This window comes from Colias philodice, chromosome 21 (assembly GCF_061535455.1).
Source record: "Colias philodice isolate Cphi_HAF_F1 chromosome 21, ilColPhil1 Martin Lab GWU primary, whole genome shotgun sequence".
Taxonomy (NCBI): domain Eukaryota; kingdom Metazoa; phylum Arthropoda; class Insecta; order Lepidoptera; family Pieridae; genus Colias; species Colias philodice.
In genome coordinates this window covers 6,156,078-6,174,191 of record NC_143106.1, presented here as the reverse complement: position 1 = coordinate 6,174,191, position 18,114 = coordinate 6,156,078, and the positions used below count along the sequence as shown (strand labels likewise).

Here is an 18,114-nt window from a genome sequence, read left to right as displayed (position 1 = left end):
TTCGATATCAGTATAAAGTTTTTTGATATCTTCAATAGTTACGGTTAATCGCCTGTGCACACTTAACGTTTACACCCTGTATACTAATACATACAGATACGTTATCTTTACTCTCACAAGCGTATTGTGTAATATTAGTATAATTTACTCATCCTTTACATTATAGTAACCAAACCATACTATTCGCATAGTTGTTGTATAAATTTTATAAGGAAAACTGTAAATTGGTGTTATTTGTGTTTTAATCGTTTCTATATAATATGTTTACGCAATTATTATTAAATGAATGGAAGAGTATTTGAATTATTCTTTCCAAAAAAATATATTATGCCGTACATAATAGAGAAAAGTAGGATTTTTTTTTTCAAATTACGCGTCTGTCATATTACACTATCATATAGTATGGAAAAATTACCTAAATTAGAATTTTAGTGATAAATTGTATACTATAAAAACGACTTCAATAACTGAAAGACACATTATTAGAAAGATATTAGTGATAATATTGATAAACATGCTTAAAGGATCTATGAAAAACATGTACCTATTTTTTCAAATGTAGGTCATTTTATTGTATCTAATAACGTATTAACGGATAATATTATTTTAATTATTAATGAAGAAAATAAAAAAAACATGGTTATAAATGTTAGATAAATTTTTAATTGTAACAAAATATAATAAAATCCATATTTAATACCTAATTATAATGCTTATTTATTATGCTTTATTGCTACCATTTTTAATTTGTACTTTTAAATAAATATTCTAACAATTTATATATATACTTCGACAGTGTAAAAGACCAACAAATCTATTTTCTAGTTTGGTACATTAAACAGTCAAAGAGAGTCACATATTTTAAAATATTATATTATGAAGATTGAAGAGACGAAAATTATTTAAACTAAGTCATCATCATTTATTCTTTTCACTCCTCTCATATTTTACAATAGAACTAAGTACTAAATTTGACTGAATAAATAAAAAGGAATATTTTGGAATCAACTAAGAAACGACGACACGGCCATAGCAGTCATTAACAAGAACAAATTAAGATATATCGCTGCAGATGAACCCGGGGAACAGCATTCAGGAGAAGCTGTTGTTATCGTCGTAGTGTTTTCGGGCTCATCATCAGCCAAAGGAGGAGTCGGTTCTTGACCATCTCTATCGAAAACCCGTCCAAATATGCCAAAGTTATACAATTCTGCGCTACAATTCACTAAGATATAGCTATACACATCAGTGTTGAGTGAAGTTGTCGAAGTATAGATAAATTCATCAGCTTCTAGAGGTAGTATCGATGGTTTGAGGGATACGGGGAAGTACGCTACGTCATCTGCTCCCAATTCTTGGACAGTTTGTGGTGTCGCGAAGGTCGCTTGAATTGTCAGCTCTTCGAACGTCGGGAAGGCATTTGGACTGTATTGTGGGAACCTGGGAAATTAAAGAAAATGGGATGGATAGTGTACGTACGATTAATACCTTCGCTCAATTTTACAATTAATCTCAATTTCATGTTGTAAATATATTAATGCTTAATAACGTACTGATATTAAAAAAAAATACAACAAAATAAACAGTACTATAATATATCTCGGGGCACGGCAGTGTCCCCGCCAATTCGAGCAAAAAAGCGGCATGGCCGACCATCCTTTTCTCAATACATAATACATGCCTATAAGAGTCTTATTGTGGATAAATGTTCCTATTTAATGACATACCTTTTTCCGCAAGATTCCCTGGTATCATCGGTACAGGCATACACGGCACATATTCTGACTCCACCGGTGGCCACGCCATCATACGTACGAACTCCATCAAATGCACCAGCTCTATATTTGTAGAGCTATAGGAAAGATCATATGGTTATGAAGAGTATAAAACATAGTCGCTTTCTCTGTTCCTATGTCCCTTTGTATGCTTAAATCTTTTAAACTACAGAACGGATTTTAATGCGGTTTTTTTAAATAGATAGAGTGATTCAAGAGGAAGGTTTTAGTATATAATTTATTAGGTTTGAGACAAGGCGGGCGAAGCCGCGGGCGATAAGCTAGTATTTCCATAAATTATAGATGTTAAGAAAAGTAGGTAAGTGGCTATAGGTATACGTTGTAATGTGACGAGGATATTGAATCAGGTCAGGTCAAACGAATGTGTATGTTAAGTATCAATAACACCTTGGAGTTCGGAATAGCAATACTGACATATCTTTGCAAAGGCACGTTAAGCTGTTGATCCTCACGATTTTGTATGTGTGTCTTCGTTTATATTGGAGCATGGCTGATGGGACTGAAAGAAAATCTTAGGGCTCTTTGCGCGTATGCTTTATTACACCTAACTTCTGTGCAGTTGGCTTTCTTAATCGATAATTTCTATTAGAAAATATACTATAAGAATAATAATAGTTATTCCGAACTGATACCTACAAGTTGTAAATTATCTGGGTTTCGGTGGGAATTTGAAATTTCTCTGGCTTGTATAGGGATCTTCCCGAGAGCACATAACTCAAGATAACCCAATAACCTTTGACTATTGTAATTATTACGCGATAGTTTATTAATATAATTAGCACCTAAACCCTCGCAAGAGACTTGTGGCACTGCAGCGAGAAAAATAATAGATTGAATCTAATAATGAAGATTTTACTTCTAAAAATTTTGTGCTCATTGTCATTCACTTCCTAAAGAGAAACAAAAATGAAAAAATAAAGGAATTTTAAACATATTATAACATTTTGTTGAATTTTAAATATAATTCTATTTCGTGAATTAAATAATTGCACTCAATAATAACATAATAAAACATAGGAAATAAAACAATCAGTCATTTGGTCAATTTTTGTTTCAATTTTATTAAAATACTATACTGTACACTTAAAGTAGTTCAACTGCACAAATACACTAAGTATATACTTTTGTAAGTAGTTAGGTTATTTTACGTTAATTAAGGCAGAAAGTATTTTAATTTTATTCACTTTTTTATACGTCATTACCTATTTCTAGTGTACTTATTTTCCATGAACATGAACAAATTATTCCATAATTGTAATAGAACATGTTCTTGAAAATCTATTCTTTTATCTCTTATTTGAACATTTTATTCAAAGATCAGTCTTTTCAGTAGTCAAACCATAGATAACATTTTCGATCTCATTATAACTATTGAGATCTTCAGTTGTAAAATCAACTTCTGGCTTGTTGTCTTCACTATACACACGACCCCATATTCCAAATGAAACTAAATCATTTTGGGGTTCTTTTAGTTTATATAGCAAGGTAATTTTGCCGCCATTTTGTGTATCACTTTCGCCATCTTGTTTAACTTGAATCGAATAGTTGCTTGGATTTAGAGGAAATTTATTATTTCTGAACGATACTGCGTAATATTCTACGTCATTGCATTTTAGAGTGGAGTTGTAATTGAATGAGTGTGATGACATTTCAATTTCTATTTCTTGGATATCCATCTTCCTGTCCTTATGGTACCTGTAATAAAATTCATGATTAGAATATAATATTTGAATCAATTTCCTTGACATAGATATGAAATCAAAAAACCAAATAAAACATATCTAAAATTATAATTAACTGTATACCTGGTGAAAATAGAGATCGCTAAGTGCTTATCGATAAGACCATTTTTTGGTGAATCTTTTTTATGTTATTGCTATTGTTTTTATATGATGTTTAAATTCAAGAGACATATAAAAATAATAAAAAAAAATATTGATTTAATTCGTCTTTGTGGAATTGCTAATATACGTTGAAGATTTCAGAATAATAACGTCCATCTAACGAATTAAAATGACATTTCTATTAAAATACAATATAATACCAATATAATATATGTACCTATAAGGGCACGTAGTAGGATCATCAGATTCGCAAGCAGTCACAACACACCCAGTCACTCCTAAATGACGTTTTGCATACACTTGAACGTGATCTTGGATGAACGCTCTGTACCTCAGGTTCTAGAAAAATCCAGAAAAAATGATATATTTTTGTCAAAAGATGATTACATATAAGAATATGATATGGTTGAGGAATGAAGATGTCGCTAGAATAGCAATGCTTATTCTTTGTTCATTGATGTGAATGAAAAACCAATTTTCAGATTTCTGAATTCAAGCCATTTTTTACAGGAAGCAAAAAACAAGCAATCACAATGGTTAGTCAAACTTGGCACAAATCATAACCAAATATGTACATAGAAATAATATATAGCTACTTACCAAACATATATTTTAAAGGAATCATGCGAATAATGCACTAGCGAACATGCAGTTAGTAACATGCAGGGTTTTTGTCAATGTATTATGATTATTTCTTCCATCATGTAATATTTATATAAAGAGCTGAATGTTCTTATTAATATAAATAACCTCGTGTTAAAGATTTCGTTAAATATTTGTTGCTAATGTCGAAGCGATGTTTCATGTTAAAGATTACGTTAAATATGTGTAGTTTTAAATCAAATCAATTTGAATAATTACTCCTCCTCTTTTTCAAAACTAATAACTTAATATCGATAAGCAACTGTCACTACTACTAGATAACAATTCTCCTTGCTCTAGCAATGATAATTTTGGGTTTGAATTTTTAGCAATAATTCTCAGATGAATGTAAATCAAAAAGGCATCCACAACTCATGCAAACAAACGTAGGTAGGTACTACACATGCTATTTCCTCAAAAGAACTTACCGTAGCAGCGGATAAATTGACTTTAAATCTGCACATAGTGGCGCCATCTACAAGCACAAAGTCCTGGGAGCCAGCTTCCAGTAGCTGGCTCTTGTGGGATTCGAGAGAGGGGTCTACTTTTAACAGGAGGTAGTCGTGGTCGGCCGGGTTGTCATATATCGGCCCGGGGTACGCATCTTTTACCTGTAATTGAGATTTTTCTACGGGTATCTATACTAATATTATTAAGCTGAAGCCTTTGTTTGTTTGAACGCGCTAATCTCGGGAACTACTGGTCCAATTTGAAAAATTCTTTCGGTGTTAGATAGCAATTATCGAGGAAGGCTATAGGTATAGGCCATATATCATCACGCTAAGACCAACAGAAGTGGAGCACTGCGGGTAAAACCGCGGAGCACAGCTAGTCTTTAATATATTTAAGACACATCAACAAAGTCAAGGGATATTTTGTATTCTTCAATCACGTAAAAATAATTAAAGTGTTTTTTTTTTAATTTTTGTTGTATTTTTATACCAACCTCGCCAGGGACCTTTGGCACTTTTGCCACAAGGAGTCGTGTGGTGGGCAAACCGGGCATGATACTAACGAGTGCTCCAGCTTTGCCTGAATATATTCCCGAGCCTGTAACGAAATAATACACGCTTATAACATGGTCATGTCTATTCAAATAAAGTAATACCTAGTTCTTTATTGATCGTTAAATAAGAAAGAAAGAAAGATCATTTATTTGACTCCACAATAATAACAAACACAATTAAATTAAATCATCCTTTTAATTACATATCATCGACTATAAAGTCAAGAACAAACAAGAGTTTATGCATGCCTATGCAAACCTTTATGCACAGTTGTTTTAAGCCTTACCAGCACTTCCAATGCGCACATTGTTCGCTCCAGCAGCAAGGAAGTTGACGTTCATAGCGTGGGCGTAACCCTCTTGGATCTGAACGGCTGAAATTAATAAATAAACAAATTAAAATTATTAAGCAACTACATAAATATACATATACATGTATGCCCAATTAAATGGAATTTTTTATTTCGTAATATCTGCTTTTTTGCTAGTCAAGTATAACGTTTAATGTATCTTAAAATGTAGAAGGAATAATAATATATGAATAGGTACCTATTTCTTTTCAAATATGTATGTAACAAAACTTCCTGATTTGTTTGTTACCGTGCATTTAGATATGTACACATTATTTTAGTGTAAACAGGCGTAGAGCGTTCTGCGCCGTTAGAAGAATGATGTAGAGTTGTTCTATTTACCCTATATTTACCTGTCAAATACGGCAATTCCGAGAACCACATGGTGGGGAAAATAACATCTGTTATATTATACTTCTGCACTACTTGTACGGCGGGGACCTGGAACAGCAGGTCGAAGCAGATGAAGTGGCCGAACGTGACCCCGAAGTCTGTCGTGAATATACCCAGCTCTGGTTTGAGTGCTGGCGTCCGTGTGTATTCGCCGAAGAGATTTATCTTGCGGTATCTGGAAATTGATGGTTTTAAAAAAGAAATAGTGGATGATGAAAATTAATAAAAAATGTAAATCAAGTGCCGATTTTTGTGGTAGGAAGAATTTTCAAAAGACCAATTATTGATCCAGTTAATTAAAAAAATAATTAAGATGCACGTTTATAAAAAACTAAAAAGTATATTTTTCCTAAACTAATTGAAAGAAAGAAAGAAAGAAAGAAATGTTAATGTTCGAAAGCACTTACACAATTCACAGTTCAGACTTTACCTATTTACAAATTGTTATTTATTATGATCTTCATTAGAGGTATTCAAATATAAAGTTAAATCATTTTACCTGTCGATAATAGCTCCATTTCTATCAAAAACTACATTAGTATTGAAATGATATAGTTTTTTCTCAGGACAATTTTCGCCGGGCGCATCTGCACAGTCCATTTTCTCTTGAATATTAATGACTACGTATATCCTATTGTTTCTTGCAGCTGATGATATTGATACAAGAATCTGAAACGATGTGATAGTGTGATTTAATAAAAATATCAATATTTTTCCCGCATGAATTGCCTTATTTATGGTCAAAGAATTTTGGATGCAAAGCAGTTGTGGAATAAAGGGCACGAGTATTTAAAGAGCACAAGTTATTTAATAAACTATAAATTCTGTTTGTTGGTCTATTGTGAAATATATATTACCAAACTCTACCACAATGTTTCGACCGCTTAAATAATTTTTATGTGCATAGGTATGCCTGAGATGCTTACATCATACAACATTTGCCGGTTTAGTTTTTCTATTTAATTTAAAATCGTATTTCTTACCGAATCATAGAGGTCTGCATGTAGGGCTGGTACTGGATATTCCTTTAGCTTGCCATATATCGGCACTTCTGCTTGTCGGCTGCCACGGTTTAATGTCATTTCTGGGAACACCACGATATCAGCATTCTGAAATAAAGCAATGAAATCAATTAGTTTAACTAACTGACTAAGACTTTACAACTACATAATATAGCTTCATAAACTATACGTATATATATTTTTCGTTATTACTTGGCCTGGATGCTTCGCCATCTATACTTAATATTATAAAGCTGAAGAGTTTGTTTGTTTGTTTGAACGCGCTAATCTCGGGAACTACTGATCTGATTTGAAAAATTCTTTCGGTGTTAGATAGCCTATTTATCGAGGAAGGTTATAGGCTATATTTCATCACGCTACGGGCAAAAGGAGTGGAGCCACGGGGGTGAAACCGCGCGGAGCAGCTAGTGGTTGATATAAAAGCCCACGTTACGAATGTTTTTTCGACTGTTTTTGAGTTCAGCCCTTACATACAAAAATTAAAATCTTTCATCTTTATAATGTTAGTGTCGATCGACTTAATACTTATCATATTCGTCTCATTTTTATAGTATTTCTTTAATAAACAATAATTACCTGCTCTGCAGCTTCTTTAATTAAACGGACATAATTGTCTACATTAGTATCCGTATTGGCTAAAACTTGATATTCTACCACCGCTGCTACATAACTATCATCGGATGGCGTCGAAATCTGGAATAAAACAATAAATGATAAAGTTATATTGGGATGATAAGTAGTACAGTGTCCCTTGTGGGGTATGGGGCAGACGCATTATGCATTATACACCTGTTTTGCTGAACGATTTTCCTTATGGGAAAGTATATATATCTATCGCAGAATAGAGCAACATCATATTTATTGATAATAGATAACAAACAAAAATCACGATTAAAAATATGTTCCTATCTAAATTAAATTGTTACCTTAACGATATTATCACGACAGGCAATAATATATTGTAATGTGAAGAAAATGTTATTATCTTTCGTGTCTAATTCCAACTAAATACATAATTAATTAATATAATAATTAAAATTTAATTGTATCCAAACTATTTCCATGTTGAATTACCCTTAGTACAACCTAAATTATAGCTCAATAAAAGATATTTTTATTTAAATTGCTAATGCGTTTTATTAATGTAATAATAATAATCTCATACATAAATAAAGGAACTAATGATAGAGCCTTTTTATGTGAATGACCCACAAAATTTCGGGTCAGTTGTAACAGGATGGCGGTTCTACAGGGGTCTTAGTACGCAATGACAAAAAGAAAAATGATGGTCAGAACGCTGATACCGGATACCTTAAGATACTATAATATAAAATATTACCGTATCTTAAGATAAAATAATATTATAGTATCTTCACCGTGTGTCACGCGCTTTATAGTTATGTTAATTTTTTGCTATATCATCTAGGTAGGTGCCTCGCTTAATTATACAGTATAGTATTATATTATCTGTGTTTATACTAAATTACTTATTAAAAATATATATCAAGTAACTACCTAGTCATTTTTAAATTTACATTTTGTTAGCCGGCTACTCACGTACCTGCAGCAGGGGCAATATTGGAACAATATCTGGTCGGCGGTCGGGGCAATTTCAGTTGTTCTATAAAATTGCCCCTGCTTGCCTATACACATCACAATTAAGGATCCAATTTCAAAATTGCCCCTGCGACAGGTACGTGAGTAGCCGGTTTAATACCTAATTGACATTACATATATTTATTTCATTATTTAGTAAAATAAACAATGATCTAAAGGAAGTATCGGACTGTAAAATGTATAACAAATATGTATATTAAGAAGGATAAATTATGAACACACAATGAATCATTCGTTTATTTTTATTAACTCACTAATTATTCCAACACTCTACATATTTTTCAACCATTCAATTTTAACAGAAAACTGAAATTATTTACATAAATCAACAAGATGAACATATCTTAAAACAATAAAATTAAAGTCTGTTTAGTACAAAATGTTGTCACCTGTTCTGATCCGATTAATAAGCAGAATAATCCGAGCAGTATAAGGGATTTCATTATCACACATAAAAACAATCAAACACAATGTACGAATTTAGATCTAAAGCTCATTCACATAGAGCTGTTTATCAAATAACGTAAATACAGTGTTGTTGTGTTGAAGTCTCATTGTACACTACGCACTGCTGTCTCCGCTTAACCTATGTACTTTGGCAAGCATCCAATATCCATTATTGTAATCATTCGATATTTTTTAATACGTTTATCATTACCTACGTAAATAAGTGTGAGAAATATTAACAATACCTTTTACCGTTGGCCGTTGCCTGGCAGAGTTTGCTTGTCGCGATAAGGGCGCCTATTTAACACAATATTATAATGCCTATTATGTTTCTTTATTTGATTTTTTTTTTCTCTTGTGTATGTGTTTGTGTTAAATAAAGAATTTTGTATTGTACCTCTATAATTTGGACATGTCTAATTACTTATTAGGTACCTAGTTATTAGATTTATCTAGAGTCTCTTCCGAGATAAATCATCGTATCACATGGTATCATAATTAATTAGATCATTATCATAATTACAAGCTGATTTAAATGCACCTGGACGTTAAAAAAGATATTCGAAACTTTCTCTACCTACGTATAAAATGAAATGAAAATGACAATGTTAAAAATAAAATAATTCATTTGCATTTTAACTCGATAATTTTTGTACCCTCAAGAGTCAATTTATTGATATTGTTTTGTCGTTAGATAATAGATAGGTACCTAATTATTATTACACGGTACAATTGACATAAATTCACACTGATAGTAGTAACACCTCCACAAATTTATACATATTATGTTCTCATTGTAAAAGCCCTTGACAGTGCATTCAATATTGTGTAGTTTGTTATTTTTCCGCGATCTTCATAAAAACATGTTTTATCTTAATTATACTGTGTTACAGATAACATACAAATCTCCTTGTCTATATACTCTATATTACTATTTCTTTAAAGATAGATTTTATAGGAAATTTAGTAAATCTAATTTTGAACTAAAAAATTTATACCAAAATATTTACCTGAAGCGAAAGTCGTAACAGAGACGCAAATATCATTAATATTAAACGCATTGTTATAGCAATCTACCACTACACTTTGAGTACAACTGATAACGTGATTTTCCTATCCCACGTTATATAAATTGCGAGTGTGAGCCAACCTTTGTTCGTTGTCTCCATCGATAAGAGAAATTGACGGATTAGTTATCTTTATTTTTAATATGACAAGGTTCGAAAATCATGCGGTAAGATTCAATGTACTAAATGTTGTTCGTAACAAGTGATTCTATTAAAAGGTATTAACAATTTAATACATTTTACCCCAAAAACTATATTTAATATTAATTGAGCATGTAAATAATAAAAATATTGACATTATGACTCACAATATAATTTACACTGATTACACTAGAGCGTTTGATACACTTACGCAATTTAAATTTAATATTCTATGGGTCTATATCGGAAATAATAGATCATGTATCATCAATATGTAAATACATACGAGACATACTGTTCACTGACAGATATACGAATTACGATACTTACAACCATTCAAAGAACTCACCTCATTTGGCATCCCACAGGGTTCATACTTAGGTCCTATAATATATTTTTAACAAAACTACGGATAATTCAAATTTGCTTTTATTTATTTTGAAAATGAATTAGACTCTTGCATGGTCACAAAATAACTAAATAAATCGTAGAACAATGGAAACTTATTACAATCTTGTTGCAGGGGAGGTCCCGTCTGGAAATTAATATTAGTAATGTGCATGTAGGACTCTACGTTACAGCGAGGTAAATTAAATCTTATTGAGACAGCTCACAGTTAAATTTACGTTTCTCATTAGTTTCTGCAGTGACGAATAATTTTTGCATTCATTGACACAGTCTGCGTCTGCGTGTAAATTTGTTTTTGTTTAAGTATTAAATTTCCTCATGATAAGTTATGGCATCAAAGTATTTGTTTTAAGTTGTATTTGACCGCAACTTTCTTATGATTTATTTGTTTTTTCCGTTTTTAGTTATTTGGTAGTCAAATTTTTAAATACAAAAAATGGAACCGGAATTTTAACAAAATGGAAATGATTGATACCTATTCTGAGCTCAAATTAATTTGTTAAAACAATGAAACTAGCACGTATACATGCATACATAATTTTTTATGTAATAAACATGAATTGTCAGATGTGTCGCTGATCGTAATTCGGTAATTTTACGTGGGTAGGTAAGTATAGAGAAAACACGAAGAGGAGCAATAGGGCAGAGCAACGTCTCAAAATACTTGTCACAAAATTAATTTTGGTTAAAAACAGAAGTCTAAGAGGTAATTGATAATTACTATAGCCATTTATTCGAAGCTACTTTATACCTTGACGTGACTTGACTCTGAATATTGCACGCCTCATATTATAAGCGGAGCGTTGAGGTAGTGGTCTACTCTTACCTTACAGATATTAGGTATAAAAAGTCATTTATACATAAAGTTTTAAAATATTATAAACACATCAAACTTAAATTACTTTCTTTGAAGCACATGCAAAGTCAAATCAGCAAATGAAAAAGCATAACTCCTATTAAATATATTAGCACCGTTTTTCGATCGCGTGATATATCGTACTTTTTTAAAGTTTGAAACCTTTACAATAATAAACAATTAATAATTTAGCCGTTTGAAAAGCAGGCTTGAATGTCTTCACTAAAAAGGGAAAAGATTTGATTTTGTTATATTTGTTATGGTTGTCCAATATCAATATTACTGCAATATTTCTTACAAAAAAGGCCATAATATTTCTCATTGAAAATTCATTCATTTAGCCATTTTTATTCTTCAAAATGTTTACAGTAGAACCTAACAATAGTTAAATAATAATTATAAATTATAATAACTGCGACTACAGCTGTCTACTAAGATAAAACGACTACACCTAATTAATTTTAATTTTCTATTTCGAGCGATTTAAAGAAAATTTGCTTCATTCTGACTGTACCTTTCTTCTTGATATTATACCTTTTCTTCCTATCTTACCTTGTACAAAATAAAGCAGTAATATTAAGCATTTTCCAGCCCCATAGCCTAATGATGAACTTAAATGATGAGAATAACTAGCCCATTCGTTCCCACATTTCGATAAACTCGGTTCGAATTCGTCAGAATGAACCAATTATAAAGAATTTGAGACTCCTACAAAAAATCTGGGCAAATATGTATGACATGCTCAATAAAAAACAAAATACATACGAAAGTTTTAATATCAAATATTCTTATAATGATTATTCTTCAATATTAGATTGCCTGGAATGTTGTAAATGACTCCTCAGGCTCTGGCTATTAAGTTTTTGTCGTCGAATAGTTTGCGAGCGAGCACGTCTTTTTATAGCTGGCGAGCGCATAACGGAACGACGACGATCTGACGCACCTAGGAGAAAATGATTTAAAATAAAAAATAATAAAATTATATTTATTTGCCAAAAGGAAGGTTATTAAAATAAGTACAGATTTCGACAGCGGACCCCGCACTAGGCACAGCCTGTCTCGCGGGGCCATACAACGATTGTACGATGAAAAAGGATGTTCACAAAGGGTCCGACACGTTTAATACAATTCAACTTTGAACATGATATTTAGCTTATTTAAACAATTATACAGTTAAAGTATTCTTAGAATCTGTTCTGTTTGCTTATAGTCTTTGGACACTAGAATGCTTGTTAGTTTATATGTATTTAATATTGAGTAACGTCAACTGCCGGAAGTTAATAAGTTTACTAAATCTACACTAATATTATAAAGAGGAAAACTTTGTTTGTTTGTTTGTTTGATTGTAATGAATAGGCTCATAAACTACTGGACCGATTTTAAAAATTCTTTCACCATTCGAAAGCTACATTATCCACGAGTAACATAGGCTAGAAATCCCACGGAAACGGGAACTATGCGGGTTTTTCTTTGAAAACGCGGGCGAAGCCGCAGGCGGAAAGCTAGTTTGTTATATAAGAATGGGAACATAAAATTTTGAAAACGTTTAGAAAAGAAACATTTGGTCATTGGGGTTGGTGCTCTTAATAGCCGCATATTTTATTATACATACTAGTATATCAAATTAAACAACTTTTATATAAATTAAACAACGATTTTATAGAATTATCGATTTTATAGAATAATGGTTACCATTGCACAGTGCGTTCTATTTATTATTTTGCTAACCATAATATAATAGGTGACATTATTTAATGTAAAACATCAAATGATGAATTAAAAAAAATGTTTTTATATTTTTTATCCTATTAAACGTTAGCAAACATTGACGTAATAATCTCATAAATTGAGTGAAAAGGGGAACGTAGAAGGAAGGAGGAGGTCATTTTTAAAGTCGATAAGAATAGTTGAAATTAAATAAAATAGCGACTCACTTTTAAGCCTTGTTAGATCAGTATGCGAAACGTAAGCATCTAAATCTTCAGTTTTATCAACTTCTTCGCTTCCTTTCATCATATCCTGGTAGAGTTCTTTAAACTCCTTCTCTAAATGTCCATCTTCAAGCGTTCTGCCAGGTCTCTTCCCTATTGATATTCCTAATGATTTGTACAATGGAAATTCGTCCATACTGAAATCTGCTTCAGGTAGCTCGGGTTTAATAGGCTGCGATTAACAGAGTGTTAAAGTTTATTAATTTATAAATTTATTAGGTGATAGGCAGCAGTTAATAAGACTTTTATACTGAACTTTTAGTGTTTTATCAGTTAAAATTTTAATTATAATGAATATAAGATTTTATTGTTAAGAAAATTATCTAGCGCATTCAGGCACTTAAATTTGAATTGTCTTCGCTTTTCTCGTTCTGATGAATAATTAAGAAAGGGAAAGTATTATCGATACCAATATATTCAACTGTTAGAAGTCTGTTAGCTACATTTTCGTTCGTTCTTAGGTATGATTAAATGCTTCGTGATTCGCTTGTTATCACTTACAATTTAGACTACCAAATAATCATGATATCATAAACATTGACATAAAAATCATATCAGACAAACAACTAATAAGGAATAAAGGAGAAATATTGGACACACGTTAGCACTTACAGAAAGATCAGGAGAAGTCAAAATTGAGATTAAAATTAAAAGTGCACTTATTAAAACTGAAAGTACACCACATTGGAAACCGTATTGTAAAATTATATGCTGATACCTCAATTACTGACAGTGCTAGGAGTAAAAATATCCAAACGTACATTACTCTTCACTGTCTCCAAATGACTGAGTTCTTCCGAATGACAGTATCATTGTTCTAAAACAATGGTGATACAAGAGATGTAAAACAATCTTATAGCAGAGAAATGACAATAATAACAATTTCGGAAACACGCCATAGAACAATTACCTACATAGTTTAATAATATAAACTGAGATTAACCAGGCGATTGATCAGTATAAGAACATTATTTTGGATAGTTCCTAACGTGTTCAAGGAAGAAATGGAGTTAAATAAATCAAATGTTGTGCTGATTTTCTTTGCATAGCAAAGAGTTTCACTACCTCATGTGCAAACAAATACATAATAATAAGATCACATTCCATTTTGTACAAATTTAATAGCAACACATCAAACCACTCTCTTATATGAACTCTACATTTCTTTTTTAGAACCACCACCATTATTAAAATATAACAGCTACAGTTATATTTTGTTTATATTGTAGTAAGTTAAGGAACGCGCTTCCATAGAAGGTTCACTTTTCTCTTGAAGACCACCAAGTTGTACTTGTTGGAGAACATTCAGGAATCATGTTACGGTCCTTTGCAGTTCGAATGACGAATATAGAGCCAAACGCTTTGAATTTTTCTGTATATTAGGTACATCTATTTGAATAGAATTAATCACCCACTTATACTAGTGAAAAGGAGATCCACATAATCAAACAAACACTACGTTATCAATATTTAAATATTGTGCGTTTAAAATTCTCGATCTAAGAACACAAACGACAACCGTGTATAAAATAAACAGTATTTCATTATGTCAGGGGTCAAGTGATTGGCACAATGGTCTGGTCTTGATGAGAGCCATCTTAACCGGATCGAGCCGGTGAGTCTCGAAAATTATTTGTCACGTATGTAGATTGTATGTATTGCCAAACATTGTTCTATACATTTCTTAATAACGGCAATGTTGTAGGCAGAGTCAGCGATGCGGAAATACTCTTTCTTGTGGTTTTGATGCACGAATTTCACCGTTCTTCGTTCATATTATGAGAGTCTAATTTGAGGGTTGATGTTTGAGTAAAACTAAGTACTTATTCAAATAAAATAAATTCAAATTCAAAATTTATTTATTTTTAGGTAGAGAGAGAGCTCATAGAGTGTATTTTTAATGCTTTTGATTTACCCTTCGCATCTACTACTGCAAAAAATTTCAGACAAAAATTATGCGAACCAAACTATGAGAATATTATTATTAGAAATACCTACACAAGTTACAAAACATTGCGTAACTCATAAAATTGTGTTATTTATTTTATTTATTATGACACTTCACGTATTCATAATATCTTCTTACTTACTATAAAAAATATTATATAATTATGTTTTTTTTCATAGGAATATTTTCTGAAACTAAATAAACATATTTCAAGGTCCCATCCAATGGAAATACTACGTACATACCTAATTAATATCCTGAAAATCTGGAACATTCATTCCTACCTATTTATTAATTCTTAAGTAAACAATCTATCTTTTCCCTATATTATTTAGGTGTACTATTGTTAGGTATATCAAGTTTCTTATATTTATCAATCAATGTTTAAATGTTCGATTCCAGGAATTTGGTTAAAATCTCAATACATGTATATAGTATTATCACCTGTTTTTATAATTGTATTAAGGGGCCGTATCGATTTTAAGAGTGATTTTGACTTGTTTCTTTAATTCTTTAGGAGCTCGTTTAAAACAACTAACTACTATGTTATATGAAGGTAATGGTATAATTTAAAATTCTCTAGAATATTCGATTATATAGATCTGCCGTAACAACGTTTGCGCTCCCGTATATAATCGAAAATTCTAGAGAACTTTAAATTATTCCATTTCTTTCATAAAACACATAATATGTATTTTTTTATTGCAAATTTTTAAGCATTAACCTATCATTTAGTGTGTATTTTTTATTTTTTTTAACTCTGTTGTAAGAACTAGAAATTCGACGCCATATACGCATAAAATTTCATCAAAGTAAGGCTATTTTAACTTAGATGTTCTTTGAATTTTTCAATAAAAGTACATAAATTGCCTCGAACATATTTTAGGATGTCTCAGTGTCTTTACTGTAGTATATTTTATAAGAAAACTTCTTCTATTAAATTCCGTGTAAAATACAAAGACACGAACGTCCCGCATGGAAAAAATTGAAACACGCCTTAGGTTATTGGCTATTAAACAAACTGGACAATGAATATCAATAAATTGTCTCGAACGTATTTTAGATATTGAATGAATCTTTAATTTAAGATATCATCACACATTGTTACTAATTTAGTTTTGTTAAACGAGCTTCTAAAGAATTACAGAAACAAGTAAAAATCACTCTAAAATCGATTAGGACTCTTAAGTGCTCCGTCATTTTGTAGTGTTGTTTTATTTTTTATCCTCATTAAAAAAGGCTTAGAGTATACAGTAAAAAAGTATAACTATGTGATGTATGTGATCATTGATTCTTCAGTTATTTATATGAACCTATTATATTTTAATGTTAATAAGTTATCGATAGATTCCTGTTAATTCTAATATTATTTTCCTGATAATTGAATATGTTATGAAAATATCTGTAATATTATAATATCACATTAAACATCTAAAACAGGCTATATTTTTATGTAAAATTAGAAGTTATTATAAGTCTCTACATTTAAATGCCTACATAGATACGATTTTTATTAGTACGAATAAGTACCTATACAAATTGAACACAAAATCTTCTATAGTGTAATACAATTTTGTATATAAAATGTATTACCTAATTTTCAGTTACTTTCTTAAAACAGGATGTTTTGAAGGATTTAATCAATGATCTGTATCTCCTTCTAGTGTTATAAATGCAATATCTATTACTCGATCACGCAAATACAATTTCACCAAACTTTCATTGTATGAACACAAAAAATACTTTACAATTCACATTTTTTTTTATCCAGTTTAAACGTGAAAAAATTTACAAGAGCTCTACAAACTTTCAGGTATAAATTCGTATTATTTATGATAAATAATAGGGTCCTGTTTTTCAATGGCATCTCAAATAGTATAAAATTGGGAAACTTTGGTGTATGAGACTTCTATTTTAGGACTGAAAAGTATTCATTCTGATATTATTCCACTCAAAACAAATACCAAAATACTACTAATAGTGTAAAGCTGTCCCCACTTTATTGACTAGGTACCTACCATCCTTTCCTGCATGCCATTTTTTTGTTTCAATACGTAGTATATTATTATTAGTCTGTGGTTTCAATAGTGTAAACCTCATATTACCCTGCACATATTATGCCGCTTACTTTCCACAAACTAACCTAGGTCTACTTTTACTTACATACTATGTACTTATTATATGTACGCAAGAACATAAGACATTGGCCTGTAATCTATGTATATTACGTGGTCGGTAAATTAAGTCCCGATGTAATGATAGGACGGCTTTCTTGAACCTATCGACAAATAACCGCTTATAACTGGTTACAAGTCGCCATTTTAATACGATAAGCATTAAATACGTGAAAGTAAAGTCTGTTTGAATGTTCGTTACTTCATCGTAGCTGTGAGCCAATATTAATGGAGATAAATAAAAACAAAGTGACGTTATCACTTGATAGATATTGAGTTTTTGGAATATTTAGTGGATTGCAGTTAATCGAAATGATTGTAGTGTAGGTATAATTAATAAAAAAATGAAGGAAGTAACATTTATTTGACTCACTTTCACAAAAAAGGCAAATAGTACTTAGATAAGAAATAC

The 18,114-nt window shown here is 31.1% G+C and overlaps 2 protein-coding genes across 5 annotated transcripts; both read right to left on the bottom strand.

Moving 5' to 3' along the window:
* Positions 1–894: 894 nt before the first annotated feature.
* On the bottom strand, positions 895–10,218 carry LOC149478947 (vanin-like protein 1). 3 transcript variants are annotated; one of them, XM_089708489.1, is made up of 10 exons: positions 9,060–9,227; positions 7,630–7,746; positions 7,015–7,140; positions 6,531–6,700; positions 5,992–6,206; positions 5,576–5,662; positions 5,229–5,332; positions 4,711–4,893; positions 1,728–1,852; positions 895–1,440 (listed from the first exon to the last, which is right to left on the bottom strand). In XM_089708489.1, the coding sequence occupies exons 1-10, from the start codon at positions 9,111–9,113 to the stop codon at positions 1,005–1,007; spliced, it is 1,617 nt and encodes a 538-aa protein (XP_089564615.1). In that variant the 5' UTR covers positions 9,114–9,227; the 3' UTR covers positions 895–1,004. The 3 variants fall into 3 exon arrangements, with proteins under 3 accessions (XP_089564615.1, XP_089564616.1, XP_089564617.1); XM_089708490.1 differs by lacking the exon at positions 9,060–9,227 and adding an exon at positions 10,128–10,218 and having other exon boundaries at positions 896–1,440; XM_089708491.1 differs by lacking the exons at positions 895–1,440; positions 1,728–1,852 and adding exons at positions 2,889–3,491; positions 3,858–3,979.
* A 2,129-nt stretch (positions 10,219–12,347) lies between these two features.
* LOC149478946 (uncharacterized) lies at positions 12,348–17,575 on the bottom strand. 2 transcript variants are annotated; one of them, XM_089709152.1, is made up of 3 exons: positions 17,547–17,575; positions 13,524–13,752; positions 12,348–12,532 (listed from the first exon to the last, which is right to left on the bottom strand). In XM_089709152.1, the coding sequence occupies exons 1-3, from the start codon at positions 17,559–17,561 to the stop codon at positions 12,387–12,389; spliced, it is 390 nt and encodes a 129-aa protein (XP_089565278.1). In that variant the 5' UTR covers positions 17,562–17,575; the 3' UTR covers positions 12,348–12,386. The 2 variants fall into 2 exon arrangements, with proteins under 2 accessions (XP_089565278.1, XP_089565277.1); XM_089709151.1 differs by lacking the exon at positions 17,547–17,575 and adding an exon at positions 14,299–14,358.
* Between the last annotated feature and the right edge of the window lie 539 nt (positions 17,576–18,114).

Coding starts and splice junctions, on each gene's coding strand:
- LOC149478947 (XM_089708489.1), bottom strand. CDS start 9,113: ATGAAATCCCTTATACTGCTCGGATTATTCTGCTTATTAATCGGATCA. Junction 7,141..7,629: donor TTAAAGAAGCTGCAGAGCAG/GTAATTATTGTT, acceptor GCTTTATTTCAG/AATGCTGATATCGTGGTGTT. Junction 6,207..6,530: donor AATGGAGCTATTATCGACAG/GTAAAATGATTT, acceptor ATCAATTTCCAG/ATACCGCAAGATAAATCTCT.
- LOC149478946 (XM_089709151.1), bottom strand. CDS start 14,343: ATGTACGTTTGGATATTTTTACTCCTAGCACTGTCAGTAATTGAG. Junction 13,753..14,298: donor TAGCACTGTCAGTAATTGAG/GTATCAGCATAT, acceptor TGTTAATCGCAG/CCTATTAAACCCGAGCTACC. Junction 12,533..13,523: donor TGATCTAACAAGGCTTAAAA/GTGAGTCGCTAT, acceptor ATTTTCTCCTAG/GTGCGTCAGATCGTCGTCGT.